We start from the raw sequence: 18,187 nt of genomic DNA, 5'->3' as shown, positions 1-18,187 counted from the left end.
TAGAACCAGGAGCCTTCCAAAAGAGGGTGGAATTGGGATGGACGATGAGGAAATAATCCCTCCCCGGCACGACCCGAGGGCGGTCTGGCGGTCAGCAGCGCCTGCGCGGGCGCTGTCCTCCCTCCGGGTGGAGGATGCGCGCGCAGCCCGTTCCGCCACCCGGAAGTTTGCGCGGGACAACTAAGAAGGTGAGTCCTACTCTCCGGGAAGGGTCGGAGAATTTGGCCGCGGACGTCTGGCTCCCCATCCCGCTAACAGAGTTCAGAGGTGAGGGGAAAGTGAGGCGGAGCAGGAGGAGGTCTCCCGATCCACTAACCACAGTCCAGTGGCGGTGCCTGTGACGTCAGCACGATCCTTTCTGGGAGACAGAGTCCCCGGGGGCTGGGGTCTCGATGAAAGAAACTTCTGGTCGCCGGGATAAGCGACCTACCCTTGCGACCCCTGCAAGCCACTGTGGGCTCTTGGTAGTCGTGACTACGACGGAGGTGGGCGGAGCTAGTGGGGAGCTTGACAGATGCCCCTCCTTGGCACTGTGTCATCCCTGGTTGCTTTGGAGGGCGGGGCCTAGGCGAATCCTGGTCATCTGGACACCTGTCCCTCCTGCGGGGAGGTGGAGTCCAGCCCTTAGCTCTTTTGCTGTGCTGTGGCTGAGAATATTCTAGGAGGGACGCAGTTTTTTTTTAAGTTGTTTTTTTTTATTTTTTTTAAAGATTTTTATTTATTTATTTGACAGAAAAAGGCACAGCGAGAGAGGGAACACAAGCAGGGGGAGTGGGAGAGGGAGAAGCAGGCTTCCCGCTGAGCAGGGAGCCCGATGTGGGGCTCGAACCCAGGACCGTGGGATCATGACCTGAGCCGAAGGCAGACGCTTAACGACTGAGCCACCCAGGCGCCCCGGAGGGACGCAATTCTTAACACATAGCAGATGTTCAGTAAATATTTGTTGAATAAATAAAATAAATGGGTGAATGGATGATAAAGACCCCTGAGTGTTGGAGCCTTGGGTTTAAGTCCTAGCCATGTGACCTTGGACAGGTGACTTCACTTTGAGACTCCCTTCTTGCATCCATATTTCTTGAGTGTTGACTAGCACTACCTTCATCTGACCTATTAAACAGTTGCTCATTTGTTTATTAATTTCCTTTTCTGCCACTAGAATGTGAACTTTCTCAGGTCAAGAGTCTGTTTGTTGCCTTCGCTGCTGTATCCTCAGTGGTTAGCACATATCAGGAGTTCAGTGAATGATTACTGAATGAATGAATGAATGAATGAACTTAGCACATGCTGGCTATGTCGCCAATGATCAATAAACAGTAACCATTATCTTCCACTCATATGTGAAGTGGGCCTGAGTCAACCTCTCCACTTTTATTCACTTACAGGATACTGTTAAGATGGACTTGCCAGCCCAGTGAATCTGAGGGCCAGACTGTGACCCCATAAAAGGTACCATCCCCTCAGGGACATGCCCCTTAAGGCCTTTTCACCATCCACAGCTTGCTCCTGTTTCATCTACTCGATGTTCCTGCTCTCAGACTTCACTCCCAGGAGGAAGGTTATCATGGGCGTGGCAGGGTCACTGAGTTAGGCTCTTGCCCCATCCTAGAGGCCGTCTTTAGCCAAGGCACTTGGCACTGGGGAAAATTCCACACAAAGCAAAGCCACTTAAAACTGCCATGGATTTTATTTATTTATTTATTTATTTATTTATTTATTTGAGAGAGAGAGCATGAGCAGGGGTGAGGGGCAGAGGGAGAGGGCGAAGCAGACTCCCCGCTGAGCAGGGAGCCGGATGCGGGGCTCAATCCCGGCACCCCAGGATCATGTCTGAGCTGAAGGCAGACGTTTAGCCAACCGAGCCCCCAGACGCCCCATTCTCACACCTTGATCTCAGACTTCTAGCCTCCAAAACTCAGAAAATAGGGGCGCCTGGGTGGCTCATTCAGTTAAGCGTCTGCCTGCGGCTCAGGTCATGATCCCAGGGTCCTGGGATCGAGCCCCACATCGGGCTCCCTGCTCCACAGGAAGCCTGCTTCTCCCTCTCCCACTCCCCCTGCTTGTGTTCCCTCTCTCGCTGTGTCTCTCTCTGTCAAATAAATAAAATCTTTTAAAAAAAAGAAAAAACAACTCTGAGAAAATAAATTCCTGTCATTGAAACCATCCAGTGGGTGGTGTTTAGGGACGGCAGTCCAAGCAAATGAATACTCCTGCCCTGTCCTCATTTGTAATGGGCTCTGTGTGTGATTTTGGTTTTGATTTTTACAAGTATTAGGAAATATTCCAGAGACACGCAAGGCCTAGAGGATAATGTGTCTAAGTATGTCAGGATAAGACGGGCTGTATAGCTTTAACAGACTGTAAAGGCCTGGTGGCTTCATGCAACATAAGTTCCATTTGCTGATCATGAGATTCCAGTGTGGACCAGGCCACCCTCTTCCATCTTGCAGCTATGCCACCCGGAGCATGTGGCTCCCAGAGGCCTCCATGCTGTGGACAGGCGGACGGAGGAGGCCGTCCAGCTCTTAACTGCCTCAGCTGGAAGTGACTTCCACTCACACGCCATTGGCCAGAACTAGTCACGTGGCCCCAATCTAACTGCAGGGTGGGGGCAGGGGGAGCCCGGGAAGTGTAGGGGAGCATGTGGCTGATTGGCGAACGTTCGCTGTCTCTCCGATCCCTATCGTGTGTGTCAAAAAATGAACATCACGGATAATGGCGGGAGACCCTCCGTGCTCCCGTGACTGGAGCAAATCTCCTGCACGACTTCCGTGGACTCCGAGGCATTCCCGTGTCTCCTGTGAAACCTGCAATTTCACGTTGCATTTTTCTGCTTTTTACCCGCCCTGGGCCACGAAGGAGAGATGCGTGGCTAGAGGCCGGATGCGGTGGGCAGGAACTCATTTCCGAAGTGGCCACTTCCTAAGAGAGTCTGTTCCAACGGGATAACTTACCTCCCTCTTGCAATCTCGTCACTTCGGGGAGCTCAGATGACTCACTGGTGGTGCATTCAGTTTCGCTTTCAGCTTCCTGTTCCCTCCCTCCACCCATTGTTTCCTAGCATGATCACCTTCTGTCCAGACTGTGGCAAAAGTATGGAAGCAGCATTCAGATTCTGCCCCTACTGCGGAAAACCTTTGTCTGAGCCATGTTTTGAGCATGAAAGCCCCCAGACCCTTGTCAGACCGATTACGTCATCCTGCCAAGGTAAGAACCAGGCCTCTGAGGGATGATGAGTGCGTGTGTGTGCGCGCGTGCATTTGGGGAGGGAGGACAGTCGCCTTTGCAGGCTGTCTGACCCTGCATTGATCCCGGAGCTGCCCAGGATTCAGGCTCTGTCTACACTCAGTTTCTTGGCATCTGATTGGCCTCGTGGCTTTCAAGTTGACAACTCACACGTTTCTGTCTCCAGCCTGGACTCCTCCCCTGAAATCCAGGTTCATATGTGCATATCAGATTGCCTGCAACACCTGTTGTGTGTCCCATACGCATCTCCACACATGCCCAGAGCTGAGCTCCTGATGTGAGTGCCGCCTGCCTATCTGTCTCTTCTGTAGACTATGAGTCGTGGAGTGGTAATCCAGTTTCTTAGACCAGACCCTGCAGTCATTATCCTTCAGTCCTCTTTCTCTTCCACCCCACAACTTCAGCCCTCTGGCAAATCTTGTCCACTCTCCCTTCAAAATCGATGCCCAATCAGCCCACTTCTGCCACCTCCTGGTTCGTCCCTCCTTCACCTCTCACTGCTGTCTTGCTTGGCATCCAAGACCTGGCAGAGTTGGGTGCTGAGAAATCTCACTGATTGATGGACTGAATGAATGAAATATCAGCTGTAGGTCCTGGCCAATGGGAAGCCCAACCACAGGTCCTGCATTGAAAAATCAAAGTGAGTTTACTTGTCTGAAGGCCACAGAAGGAAGTTGGCATACATGACATTTTATCATTTGAGATTGCATTTGGCTGCAAGTAACAGAAAAATGCTTCCTCAAGAGTTTAAAAAAAAAAGAATGGGTTTATTTTTTTCATACTAAAAAAGTCTGCAGGGACCAGTCCAGTGGAGGAATGGTGTCCCTGTGATGCCACAAGGGACCCAGGTTCCTCCTGTCTTTCTACTCAGCCATCCTGAGGAGATGGGTTCCCCCCCCCATGCTTATTGCCTTGAGTTTTCAAGATAGCTTTTCATCTCCAATATTTTATCTGCATTCCAGACAGCTGCAAACAGTATTTACCTTCACTGAGTTCAGAGCCTGAGGGTTTTTTTTTTAAGATTTATTTATTTATTTCAGAGAGGGAGAGAGAGAGCTCGCACAAGCATGAGCAGGGGGAGAGAATCTCAAGCAGACTCTGCTGAGCACAAAGCCTGACTCAGGACTCGATTTCACAACCCTGAGATCATGACCTGACCCGAAGCCAAGAGTCGGACACTTAACCAGTGGTGCCCCCAGAGCCTGAGTTTTAACCACAGCCTTCTTTAATGCTAACCTAGGACTCAGTTCATTATTCATTCACCCAGTCATCAGGCAACAAATATACATGGACCGCCTACTGTGTACTTAGGTGCTGTCTGTCCCAGGAAGGTAGTAACACACATGACACGTGCCCAGTGTCTGGTTTCTCAGAGCTTTTGGAAGCCAGTAGGGCAAACAGACATTGAATAAGCAACTACCAGGAGAGCATATGATAACAGAAGGGAAATGGATGGACCATGGAACCCACATAAGGGAGCTTTGTTTCTGGGGGGATCAAGGAAGGCCTCCCTCAGTGGGTAACATTTAAGCCAAGACCAAGGGATGATAAAAGTTAGGTAAGTGAAGAATGGGGTCGAGGTGAAGGAGTCACAAGAGTTCCAGGCATTGGGGCATGGTAAAGGGAAAGGCCATGTGGTGGGAGGAGTCATGCATGTTGGAAAAATACAGATAGACATCTTGACTGGGGGTAGACAGGCAGGGCTATGTAGACCATGGGTAAGGTTAATAATCACTGATGTAGTCGGTGGAGGGTTTCTACCAAGTGAGAGATACAATATGATTGTATTTTGAAAAGACCTCTCTGGAACATGGGAAGTGGGGGCGCCTGGGTGCTTCAGTCAGTTAAGTGTCTCACTCTTGATTTTGGCTCAGGTCATGATGGCAGGGTTGTGAGATGGAGCCCCGTGTTGGGCTCCATACTCGTTGCAGAGCCTGCTTAAGATTCTCTCTCTCCCTCTGCCCTTCCCCCCACTTGCACTCGCATGCTCGCTCTCTCTAAAAAAAAAAAAAAGGAAGCCATTCATTCCAGCAGTCCAGGAACCAGCCATGCTAGTTAAGTTAGCAGCAACTGAAAGAAGACTTCTGTTTTTAGTAATACGGCAGACTAAATGATCGGCAAAAGCCCCTTAAGGTTCAGCACACCACAAAATGCTGGAAAATATAAAGTCTCTGTTTTGAAAAGCAGGGCTGAGTGGGTCCTATCACTCAGTGAGTGAATTCCGCAGAAACGAGAAACAGTAAGAAAACACAGACCCACGGGGCTGAGTGCGTGCTGTGGATGGTGGTGGTCCTGGACTGTTTGCCAGGCACTGGTGGTTTCGAGCCTGGGTTTTAATGGAGTATAAGAGACAAAACTTATGGCCTGAACAGTGCAAGAGGTGAGATTGGAAAACTTAAAATCCGGGACTCCTCAGTGGGTAAACTGGAACAACAACAACCACAAAAGTTCCACAGAGAAAGTTGGTGAAGACATTTGTCTGTCTCAGCCTTGGTTGTGAGTGAAAGATGGAAGAATGTCCTTTCTGAGGGGCGCCTGGGTGGCTCAGTTGGTTAAGCGACTGCCTTCGGCTCAGGTCATGATCCGGAGTCCCTGGATCGAGTCCCGCATCGGGCTCCCTGCTCAGCGGGGAGTCTGCTTCTCCCTCTGACCCTCCCCCCTCTCATGTGCTCTCTCTCATTCTCTCTCTCAAATAAATAAATAAAATCTTTAAAAAAAAAAAAAAAAAAAAAAGAATGTCCTTTCTGAGAATTCCTAACCAAGAACTCACATCCTCACCAGTTTGGGGCCAGAATTTGTACTGATATGTGTAGCCCCCAGAAAAACCCAAGCGGGAAAGTTAGTGTAAAAGCAATGAGGTATGGGTGCCCCTCTCCAACAGAGGCAAACCTTCTCTTGGGGAATACCCTTTAAAGACAGGCCTTAGGGGGTGCCTGGGTGGCTCAGTCAGTTAAGCACCCGACTCTTGATTTCAGCTCAGGTCATGATCTCAGGGTCGTGAGATGGAGTCCCAAGTCAGGCTCCATGCTCAGCAAAGAGTCTGCTTGAGATTCTCTCCCTCTGCCTCTGCCTTAGAGAATTCTCTTAGGACCAGGAGCTCCCAGTCAATCAAAAGGCACCAGGAAGGACACCTGGATGGCTTAGTCAGTTGGGCGTCTGCCTTCAGTTCAGGTCATGATCCCAGGGTCCTGCGATTGAGCCCCACATCAGGCTCTCTGCTCAGCAGGGAGTCTGCCCCTCCCTCTCCGTCTGCCACTTGTGCTCTCTTGCTTGCTCACTGTCTCTCTCAAATGAATAAATAAAATCTTAAAAAAAAAAAAAAAGACACCAGGAAAAGGCCAGTGTCAGGACAAACAACAAACTATAGAATCACACCCACAATGACCAGAGACCTCAGAATTAACAGATGAGAATACATCCAAAACACATTTAACATGTTTAAAGAAATAAAAGAAGAAATTCAAAATACAGTGAAGAAGCAGAAGTTAGAATTGAAAAGGAACCAAATCAATTTGAAAAAGAACCAAATCAAACCTCCAATGATAAAAACAAACATCATTGTGGCAACCAGAAACTCACTGGATGGTTTAACTGCCAACCAGACACAGCTGAAGGGAGAATTAGTGAAGTGGAAGATAGGTTCAAAGAAATTGCCTAGTAGAGAGCAGAATGACAAAGCGATAAAAGACACACAAGAGACACCAAGACCCAAGGAGGAAAAAAACATAACTAAAATGAAGGGACAGTTTGCTTAGATATTTAGGTGACAGGAGAAGCAAGGCTTGACTCTAGGGTCAGAGGGAAGAGAGTGGTCAAATGTGCCCTCAGGGTTCTTGGTTTAGAGGTTCCTGGAAAAGGCCTTTGTAATCCCAGTCTGCATCCGATCTCCCTTCCTCTAGGCTCAAGGAGACAGAGCAGTGCCAGTCCTGAAATCCCTTCCAAGAGAGTGAAATGGTCCAGCTCTGTCACCTCCCCCTCATCATCCTGCTGCTTGGTTGGTGACAGTTCTGGGTCTAAAGGTACTGTGAGATCCAAAGGTGAGAGTTGGGGTCAATCTGGCCTGACTCAATGGGGAAAAGGTGGGTTGTTGGACAGTTTGGGGCTTTGTTCCCCTGCTCAGGGATCCCCTACCCCGCCTGGACCCTCATCCTTTCTGCCTCACTTGATGGACTGAAAGTCCTGCATGGGCGGAGACCAGGTAGACTCATCTGCATAGGCCTGGTGCCAGCCAGCAAGCATGGGAGTCTTGAGGACCATGTGCCCATCTCCTTTGTAGGGGGCCCTTGGATCTAAAGTCACAGCCCTCGGTGCCTCCCCTCCATCCCTTGTTATGCTCCAGACCCCTCTGCCTGTTGCTGTTCTGTGCCTTGGGTGGATGGTGGGGGGAGGAATGGAGTAGATAATATCCTTTCTTGTGTCCACACCTCTCTCCTCACCATGCCATCCCATTCTCTTGCCAGCCTGGGAGCCCCTCAAGGGCAGGGTCTCTGTCTAACAAATTTCCGAACCTTCTTTATACTCAGCACAAGGCCAGGTCCTGTTTCAGGATGTCTTTGGTTGAGTGTCTGGAATGTCTTTTTTCCCCTTGGTAAACTTCTGCTCATCCAACAAGATCCAACTCAAATGTCCCCTCCTCCCAGAAGCCTCTCTTGACTTCTCAAGGCATTATCAGTCTCTCATATTCCTCTTTACTGCCCTGTTTCAGACTCAGTTCTGACCAGCTGTGTCCAGGTCAGACTCCCCGACCAAATTAGGGGCTCCCAAGGGAAGGGCCCAGGTCTGAGTCATGTCTGGATCTCCAGCTTTATCACACAAGGACCTGACTCATGAAAGGTCCCAGGAAGCATGTGTTGCATGAGCAAATGAATAAATGAACTGTATGACAAGCGTTGTCCTATTACCCATCCAACTTTTCTCTCCTGGATGCTGCTTTTTCTTTATTCTGACCATCCTCCTGCAGGGTCCTGGAGCAGACCCCCAACCCCCAAAAGCAGCTCACAGGCGACCAAGCGAAGCCCGCAGGCGACCAAGCGAAGCCCGCAGGCGACCAAGCGAAGCCCACAGGCGACCAAGAGAAGCCCGCAGGCGACCAAGCGAAGCCCACAGGCGACCAAGCAAAGCCCGCAGACACTGAAGCGGAGCCGGGTGACTACCTCACTTGAGGCTCTGCCCACAGGGACGGTGGTGACAGACAAGAATGGGCGGCACTGGAAGCTGGGACCCCTCCAGACCAGGGACGACCAGGGCATTCTCTATAAAGGTACACTGTCCGCAGGCCGGCAGGCACTGGGCTCGGCCGGGGTGTCTTTGAGCCAGGGCAAGGGGAGGGGAACACCTTTTTGAGAATGGAAATGGAAGCCATCTCCCAGCTGCAGACCTGCCTCTGGACAGCTTTCTTGTAGACTTGGGACTGCAGAGCTACCCACCCACAGGGGCTGGGCAGGTAGGGTAAATGTGTGCAGGAGTCCGAGAACGAACAATTGGGAATGGTGGGGACTGTGGCCAACTGGAAAGCCTGTGCCCTGTGTAAAGAGGCACTCCCCACCTCCACCTTCGTCGTGGGGGAGTGCAGGCCCAGGGTGGCTGAATGAAAAGGATGATGATGAGTGTTCTGTCTGTCCTGCAGAGGCGGCATGGAACCCCCTCCCCCTAAAATTTGGTTTGAATGTTGAGAGTGGTGATGGAAGATACGTGTGACTAATTGCTTGCATAATTGAGGTTTCTGGGGGAAAGCAGTTCTTCACCCCCCTGAGGAGAGGAAGGAAAGGCGCCTGGTTTGGGTTTTTATTTGTTTAAGGGGTGGGGCCAGAGTGAGGGTTCCTGCTCTGGGGGCAGGGCCTCCCATGATTTGCATCTCCCACCAGCAGCCAAGGAGGGAGCCCCCCCCCCCCCAGGCTTGCTTATCAGCCTGCCCAGATGTGGGGCCGGAGAGGAAGAGGCAGGACCTGGTTTAGAGGCTGGTGTCCTCAAACATTAAAAAACGAGTCAGACACCTTGTTACAATGAAGAAAAAAAGAGCTGTGCTGGAAGTATTAGTATTAACCAACCCAATGTTTATCAAGTGCTTATTCAAGGCCACACTGTGCTCTAAGTGCTTTGTGGGAGGTTTTGTCGTTTTTTTAATTGAGATAAAAGCCACATAACATGAAATTGACAATTTTAAAATCTGCAGTTCAGTGGGATATAGTCCATTCATGGTGCTGTGCAGCCATCACTCGAATCTCGTTCCAGAACATTCCCATCACCCCGAAAGGAAGCCCTGTACTGAAGCACTCGCTCCCCGTCCCTCTCGTCCCAGCCTCGGGCATCCGCTAACTGTTCTCTATCTCTCTGGGTTTCTCTGTTGTGGACGTTTCAGATCTTGCATCTGTCTTCTTTCCCCCAGCATGATGTTTTCAAGGCCCATCCACATCATAGCGTCTGTCGGAACTTCATTCCGCCTTGTGGCTGAACAATACTCGGTGTATGTGTATCGTGTTCGGTTTCCCCATTTACCGGTTGGTTGGCAGACGTGTGGATTGTTCCCGCTTTGGGCCGTGAAGACTAGTGCTGCCGTGAGTGTTGTCTTCGTACTTCCTAACTCACGGTGGACACCAGCACTGTCACTGTCCCCGTGGCCTAGAGGAGGTACACGAGTCCCGGAGATGTCAATAAGCAGCCGGAGATCTGGCTCCGAGATCTTCTGAGTTTGCAGGAAAGGCCAGAAATCTGGATTTTGCTCAGAAATCTTTGATTTGGAAGTGCCAGATGGGCATGGGCCACTGTCGGGGTGGGGAGCAGGGTTCGTAAGGGCTGTGGAGCGCGTTTGCATGTGTCCCAGGGCCGAGTCACCCCCGGGCACATCGCCTTTCTCCTCTGCCAGCTTGCACCAGTCAAGAAGTGGTGCAGTTTTATGTCCTGTAGTTAAAACCAGTAACAGTTAGGGCACCTGGGTGGCTCAGTCGCTGGGCGTCTGCCTTCGGCTCAGGTCATGATCCTGGGGTCCCGGGATCAAGTCCCACATCGGGCTCCCTGCTCTGCGGGAGGCCTGCTTCTCCCTCTCCCACTCCCCCTGCTTGTGTTCCTGCTCTCGCTATCTCTCTCTCTGTCAAATAAATAGAATCTTTAAAAAAAAAAACAAAACACAAAAAACAGTAACAGTTAAACAACAACAGCAGCCAGAATTGGGATTTTTTTTTTTTCACAGCCGCTGACACTGTTGACCCACTCTGTGCCCCGTCCTCAGTTCATCCCACCAATCAGCTCATCTTACTCCCTTACTCGTGCAGCCCTGTGAGTTGGCACTCTTTTCCTTGTCAGCTCCTGAGTTATGATGTCATCCTCCCTATCTCCCCAGAACAGTTTGGGAGAACCGCTAGAAACCACTAGAAAAACCACTAGACACCAGTAACACCCCTCCCCTCCCCCTATTGTGACAACCGAAACTATCTCCAGGCACTGTCGGATGCCCACTGAGAGTGACTGAGACCCACTGAGTCAGGCCATCCCAAACATGCCTCCAGCTATGGGGAGACTCCATCAGTTGCTAACCGTCAGGTGGAAGCGCTGTGATTTGATTTTATTTTTTTAAAGATTTATTTATTTGAGAGAGAGTGCACACGAGTGGGGGAGGAGCAGCGGGAGAGGGAGAGAGGGAATGTCAAGCAGATCCCCACTGAGCGTGGAGCCCAGAGCAGGGCTTGACTCCCCGACCGTGAGATCACGACCTGAGCCGAAACCAAGAATCAGACACTCCACCAACTGAGCCGTCCAGGCTCCCCAGCACTACAATTTTATTAAGCACCTTCCAAACTGGGACAAAGAAGTTAGGGCAGAGATGGGCATGCTAGACTAAGGTGGGGCATAGGCAAAAACTCAGAGGCTAGAAACCCAGGAACAGGAACAGGAAGCATCAAGACCCTAGCGTTGCTGGCAGTGAGAGGGGGTGTGGGGTGCCCAGAGTCTCCAGCAAGCCCTCCCCTCGAAGGGAGGTGGGAGAGTGTAGCCGGACCTTGTGAGCTGTCCCCTGCCTCTGCTGGCAGCTAGTTGTCTGACCTCGTTCAGGTTCAAGTGATGTCATGACCTTATGCCTCAGTTTCCTCACCTGCAGAATAGGATGATAATAGTACTGACCTCATGGGCGCCTGGGTGGCTCAGTCGGTTAAGCGTCTGCCTTCGGCTCAGGTCATGATCCCAGGGTCCTGGGATCGAGCCCCGCATCGGGCTCCCTGCTCCTTGGGAGCCTGCTTCTCCTTCTGCTTCTCTCTCTCTCTCTGTCTCTCATGAATAAATAAATAAAATCTTAAAAAAAAAAATAGTACTGACCTCGCAGGGTCGTTGTTGGGAAAGCCACATGGGTGGACCAATGCACAGGAAAGCAGCAAGCACGGTACAAGTGCTTCCTGTCGCTGTTCTGGTCATGATGGATCCCAGAGCAGCTTTCTCGCTCCAGGTTCAACATCGCTCATCTTCTGGCAGTTGGGGGCGTCCCCCTGTTCGCCTGTTACGCCCTTGTCAGCATTGGGAGCACGTAGGGACTTTCCATGTATCAGATGTGCATGAGACAGGGGTCTCCCTAGGTCACAGAGTCTGGAGCTCTGGGTTGAAAGCCAGGCCCTACAGGAGCCATTGGCCAAGCGCACTGCCCCTCCTGGGCCTCTGTTGGCTCCCCTCTATAATGGGAATGGCCCAGCTAGCACCCCGGGCTCTTGGCAGGAGGGCCAGTTAGAGGAGCAGAAGAGAAAAGCCCTTCATGATCTGCAGAGTAGTGCAGGGGATCGTATTTAAGTTACCAGCTCTTCCTGCTTGCTTCTGAGCGTCAGGCGTGTACCTGTCACCCACCCGTGCGGGAACTCTGAGCAGGGTTAGTATTCGTGAGAGGTGCCACAGTGAGCTCCAGACACCTGCTGACGATCTCTCCAAGCCCACTTCTTGTAGCTGGAAAGCACCCCTCGGTACCCTGAGATCTGAGCCCTTGACACATTTCCCTCTTATAGACTGGACTCAGGTCACCCTTGGCCCTGAATTTGTAAACCCTGGGCTCCGACCCTGCTCCAACCAGTGCTTCTTGAGAGCAACAATGGGTAACTCTCACCTCCCTGTCCGTCAGCTCAGCATCCTAGACCACACCAACCTGGATGATTAAGGAGTAGAAAAGACGAGAGAAAGGAGTGAGCACTCAGAGAGCCGCGGGGATGGACTATAGTGTTTCAGCTCATGGGCTCTGGATGAGCGAGGCGGAGCCGGCTCTGCCACTCAGTGGCGGTGGGCCCTTGTGCTACTTACGATATTTAGAGAGCTGCCACACATTGAGCCAGGCTTGTGCTCGGCTCTGGGGCCGGTGGGTTCATCGAGTGGTGCGTTTGAAGGAGGAAGCTAGCTATGATGCGCACTCAGCCCCTACCGTGATCGTTCCTGCTGGCCCGTCTGCACCCTTGCGTCCAACCCCGGGGGCAGGCTTCATCACTCCTATTTCACAGACGTGGCAGTAGAGGCCCAGAGAGGTCTAGCACCTCGTGCGAAGTCACACAGAGAGTTGGTGGCCCAGTGTGTCCCTTGGCTTCTCTGACCCGCCTCTCTCATCTACTCCAGCAGGTGGCGTTGACGACAGCGAGCGCAGTAATAATAACATCGTAGTAGACCTTAAAGGGAAACCATCTGTGTAAAGCCCACACTTAGCATGGGGTTGGTAACTGAACAGAATGGGACGAACGTGCAGAGTGTTTATGAGGCAGAGGGGAAGAAGGAGGTGGATGGTGGGTGCAGCCCAGCCCTATAGCCTCAGCCGGCCCCACGGGGACTCTGGAGCGGGAGTGGTCCTTCAGCATGGTTCTGTGTCTGGCCAACACAGCTGGGCCTTTATATCCCCCTTGAAAACCTGTTGGATATGGGCCACCCCGGGATTGCAGCTGAGTGGACCGCTGAGGGACTGAAAGCTACTTGTGATGGCGCTCCCCGGGTGGGCGGGGCTGGGGCAACAAGCCCTTCCTCGCACGGGATCTGCATCTGTACTTCCCCATATGTGTAGACAAATGCAAAAAGCTGGTGTGTTGGGGGCCCCCAGGACCACCCCCCAGGCTCAGTTATTCACAGAGAGGACCCATCCACAAGCCTCAGCACGTAGCTGTTCTCATGCCACGATTCATTGCAGCAAAAGGACACAGCACAGGCAATGGGGGGAAGGACACATGAAGTCTGGGGGAGACCAGCACCAGCTTCCAGGAGTCCTCTCCCCGTGGAGTCACACAGGCTGCGCAAGAAGGTGTGACAGCACGTGTAGTATGTCTACCAGAGATACTCCTGAGAGACTCAGCACCCAGGGTTTTTACTGAGAGCTGGTCACATAGGCGCACCCTGCCTAGAACGTACCAAAATTCTAGACTCCCAGAAGGAAAGCAGCTGTTCAGCATGATAGTTTGGGCACAGGGGGCCCCTCTTATTGTTAGAGAATGCTGGATCCCTCCTCAGACCCAGCCAAGGGCCACCCTTGTAAGCAAGTCTTTCCAAGGAGAGCAGTCGGGCCTTCTTGTCAATAACCTTTTTTATGTAGCTGAATATCAACAAAGAAAAAAAACAAGAACCTGTTTGAAAATAGGAAGGGGGGCGCCCGGGTGGCTCAGTCGGTTAAGCGGCTGCCTTCAGCTCAGGTCATGATCCTGGGGTCCTGGGATCAAGCCGGGAGAAGCCTGCTTCTCCCTCTGCCTGCCGCTCTGCCTACTTGTGCTCTCCTTTTATCTCTGTCAAATAAATAAATAAAATCTTTAAAAAAAAAGAAAAAAGAAAATAGGAAGGAAGGGGTCTTGAAAGCCAAGAATACACTTGACCCCGAGGGAACCAGAGAAACAGAAGTGCCACTCGTTACCCGGAAGTTTGAGGACCATGACTCTTGTCTTCCCTGTAGATAATAACTTGGCTCGTTTTGTCCACCCACAGCTGAGGCTATCTCCACCTTCGCCTGCAAGTCAAGTCAGAAACAGACATTCTCGCTTAAACTCGTGAGTATCCCCCGGGGCGGTGCCAAGGGGGAGGGCCTGCGGCTTGGGCACCTTCAACCTCCGGGCCTCTCTGAGGGCTGGCACAGGCTGCAGAGCCCTGCCTTGGCCTGCGGGGGGGCAGTGGGATCTTGGGCCCGGCACATCTCCCTCCAGCCTCAGGTTCTTTATCACTGAGGGCCTCGGAAGCTGCCACGAGGTCCACCCCGCGCCCTGGTTCTGGTGCTGTCTGCCTATGCAGTCTGGTCAAGTGCCTTCTCCCCTCCTGGGGCCGAGTTTCCTCATCTGGGCGAGGGAGCCCCAATATCCACATTGTGTGCCCCACTTGCCTATCTGTCTCATAGTGTGTATTTCTTGATCATCTACTATATATCACTGTGCTGGGTGATGGGGCCCATCAGACAAGCAATCAGATGGGGTCCCCGCACTTGAGGAGTCTGTGAAATCATGCACAACCTTAGCACACAGGAAACATGCACTCGAGGGGGGCCCAAAGGGAAAATCAACCAACCAAGAAAGAGAGCAGCCAGGCGGGCGAGTCGCATCCCTCATCATAGAGGAAGAGTCTAATAAGAGTGTATATCGTCCTGGTTAGTAGCCTTATCATTATCCCTAAGAGCTGGACTTACGGGTGACTTATTTTCTTCCCTTCATTTATTCAGATTTTCTCACCCCTCCCCCCCAAAACACCGGGGCAGCCAGTCCTGGTGCCCCACCACCATGGCCCTAGACGGGGGGCTGCGTGAGTGGGCTCTGGAGCCAGGCTTGCAGATGAGTAATGGCACCTGCTTATTGAGAGCCTGTTCTGAAAAAATAATCATAAGAATAATAAAATTTTAAAAAATTAAAAGAGAGAGAGCCTGTTCTGTGCCCAGCCCTGGGCTGAGTCTCACAAGCAAGCCTGGGAGGTAGTTACTTTTAACTCCCCCCATTTAACATATGAGGAAATGGGGACTTGATCACGTGCCCAGGGACACGCAGCATGCAAGTTGCTTTGTTCACTGCTGTATCTCCAATGCCAGTAGAATACTCAGCACATAATAGGTGCTTTGTACAAAGAAGGAGTGAATGGCAAGCTGAGATTTGAACCTAGCTCTCTTTAACCCTGTCCTCTTAAGAAACCAGCTGTACCACTTGTATATAACCTCCATTTCATGGGCTGAGGTGGCTGCCCCAGCTCCTGCCATCTCCTCTGCATTCCAGCCAACTGGAACAGAAGAGGAAAGGGAGAGCATGCCCAGCCCTTTGAGGGCATAATCCGAAAGCCGCCCACATCTCATCTGCTTACATCTCTATAGAGCAGAAGTTGGTCATAGGGTCATTCTTCACTGCAAGGGAGGCTGGGAAATGTAGTTTCTAGCTGAAGGCCACATGCCTAGGAAAACTTGCGGATCCTAGCATAAAAGAAGAGGAATCTGGGCAGTGGGAGATCATGTGTTCACATGCAGCACCCTAGGGAATTTGGTTCTGATGTGGGGGTCATGGTGGCGGTTGCTGGCATTAACCTGGGATGATGCGTGGCTAGTGACGACCTTGTCTAAGAACTTCCGCTGTGACAGCCTTCTCCCCCTGCCATTCCCAACTAGGATGCCAAGGATGGGCGCTTGTTCAATGAGCAGAACTTCTTCCAGCGGGCTGCCAAGCCTTTGCAAGGTATTCTGCAGGGAAATGGGAAAAGGGGGAGAGAGTTGGGGCTACTAGCTTGGTCAGAACAGCTAGCTTCCCCCTGAAGGGGTGGGAAAGGTGGGGATGACATTACAGGCCTAGATGTGCCCCGTCGTCCGTCAGGCTTTAGGCCTCAGAAGACAGACAGCACGGGCTGAGGCCGACTACCAGCTCTGGAGAGCCAAGCGTTCGATTTTCAGGACCACAAGGCAGTCGCTGAACAGACTCATTATTTAAAATTAACTACATCAACTTACAATCAAATACATTATGTTAAGATCAATAGTAAATATTCAGATCCTCAAAACTCTTCACTTCCTAATTGTTTGTCCAGGTACGTAGCAGCCAGCAGGCCATCTGGAACACAGACCTCATCCATTGCTCACATCCATTGTATCTGCTTGGCGAAAATACCATATGATGGCGTGCTGGTGTCTCTCCCAGCTCCACAATCTGTGATCTCAGATCCATGGCCTGAAATGGGCCATGGTGGGAAGTGTTCACACCACAAAAATCGGCAAACACGAGCAGTCAGCGCTGTTTTTCCCTGGACAGCCAGTCATTAAACTTTTATCAGCACACCACTGGCTCTGTACCATCCAACTGAGATCCTGGGAGACGGGCAGACCTCTGATTGATGCCATGACCCGTTGAGACATTTCCTGACCTTACTAATGATACATGTGAATTCAGAGGTCACTCTGTTGTCCTTGTCCCTTGCATGCCAGATTTGTATATGCTTCGGCCGGGCTCACCCCCTGTCCTTGCAGATGTAGGTTACAGTCAGAGGTCAGTGATGCGCCCCCTGTCACCACCCCGCTGTCACCCACCCACAGAGGTGGCATCTCTGACCAGGAGCCTGACAGTCTGGCCTGGGCTCAGGCACTCTCTGATTCTGCCCTGAGAACGGGCCGTGGGCCCCGGGACCAGGGTGCTCTGATCTCTCGCTCCCCTGCCTCCCGCAGTGAACAAGTGGAAGAAGCTGAACACAGTCCCCCTACTGGCCGTCCCCACCTGTGTCGGTTTTGGTATTCACCAGGACAAGTACAGGTGAGTCGCTTCACTTGCCAGCCACCTCGCTGGTCCCATTTTTTCTCTCTGTGTCATGTTCCGGGGACGCTGTGGCTTCCTTCTCCCCGGCTTTGAGCCAGGCTGATCCCCTCACAATCAGGAACCCTTGGTCTTGCCCGTGACTGGGACCTTAGAGCCACCCAGCCAGAGTCCAGCCTCGGTGGCCTGTATTCTGCCCCTTCCCGTGGTCATCTCTCCCACCTCCTGGGATGCTCCTATCTTCCAGGTTCTTGGTGTTTCCCATGCTGGGGAGGAGCCTTCAGTCGGCCCTGGATGACAACCCAAAGCATGTAATGTCGGTAAAGTCTGTGTTCCAGATGGCCTGCCGGCTGGTATGTACCTAGAAGCTGCCGGCTCCCGTCCAGGGGATGGTGCACTGGGTCCTAGATTATCAGTCGGCTTGTTCATTGACACATTCAGCCCATGCCTCCCTCTCCTGGACACTGGGGGCTAGCACTTGACTGGAACAGGTGCACAGTAGGCCATTAGAGCCTGAGAGAGAAACATTCCCATGTGTGACTTGGAGGAAGGGGCCTCTGCCTCAAAATGAGGGGCTCCATTGGGCTTCCTGGTAGAGGTTGTTTCTAAGCGATGAGTGGGAAATAGCAAGGTGCTGGGTGGAGTGGGAGTGGAGATACACGGGGAGAATATCCCAGGCCAAGGATACAGCTTAGGTAAAGGTGTGTATAGGAGAGGGGAGCATAAGGCATTTGTTCATTGATTTATTCTCTTGTCCATCCATCCTTTTTTTTTTTTAAGATTTTTTATTTATTTATTTGACAGAGACACAGCGAGAGAGGGAACACAAGCAGGGGGAGTGGGAGAGAGAAAAGCAGGCCTCCCGCTGAGCGGGGAGCCTGATGCAGGGCTCAATGTGGGGCTCGATCCCAGGACCCTGGGATTATGACCTGAGCCGAAGGCAGACGCTTAACGACTGAGCCACCCAGGTGCCCCCATCCATCCTTTCATTAAATATTTATCAGGTCGCTGCTGGGTGTCAGACACTGTCCCAGGGGCCGGGAGTAATGGTTTTTATGTCTAGTGGGAGAGGATGATATTAAACAATTTCACAAGCTGTGAAAGTTCTCTGAATAGAAATATCACTCTGCTATAACGGAGCATATGAGAACCCAATTTAAATAGCTGGAGACCTGGGAGTGGCCAGAAAGTGACCTGTTAGGTGTGTCCTGAAGGTCTCTGTGCTGACATGTGTGGGGAGAAAGGGTAAGGTAGGGTTG

At 51.7% G+C, this 18,187-nt stretch overlaps 1 protein-coding gene across 3 annotated transcripts in view; it reads left to right on the top strand.

The window, feature by feature from the left end:
- The first annotated feature begins 7 nt into the window (after positions 1–7).
- Positions 8–18,187, top strand: part of VRK3 (VRK serine/threonine kinase 3) — a 34,831-nt gene continuing 16,651 nt past the window's right edge. Inside the window, exons 1-9 of one of the 3 annotated variants that reach the window (XM_034987032.1) lie at positions 8–188; positions 1,383–1,446; positions 3,059–3,204; positions 7,143–7,280; positions 8,204–8,503; positions 14,155–14,216; positions 15,800–15,866; positions 16,844–16,928; positions 17,176–17,281. In XM_034987032.1, coding sequence (XP_034842923.1) covers positions 3,060–3,204; positions 7,143–7,280; positions 8,204–8,503; positions 14,155–14,216; positions 15,800–15,866; positions 16,844–16,928; positions 17,176–17,281 — 903 coding nt within the window. In that variant the 5' untranslated portion in view covers positions 8–188; positions 1,383–1,446; position 3,059. Of the gene's footprint in view, positions 268–1,382; positions 1,447–3,058; positions 3,205–7,142; positions 7,281–8,203; positions 8,504–14,154; positions 14,217–15,799; positions 15,867–16,843; positions 16,929–17,175; positions 17,282–18,187 lie in introns of all 3 variants that reach the window. The other 2 variants (XM_034987031.1, XM_034987033.1) reach the window with 2 other exon arrangements.

This window comes from Mirounga leonina, unplaced genomic scaffold (genome assembly GCF_011800145.1).
Source record: "Mirounga leonina isolate KUSES-001 unplaced genomic scaffold, KU_Mleo_1.0 Mir_376, whole genome shotgun sequence".
Taxonomy (NCBI): Eukaryota; Metazoa; Chordata; class Mammalia; order Carnivora; family Phocidae; genus Mirounga; species Mirounga leonina.
This window is presented reverse-complemented; position numbering and strand designations above follow the sequence as displayed.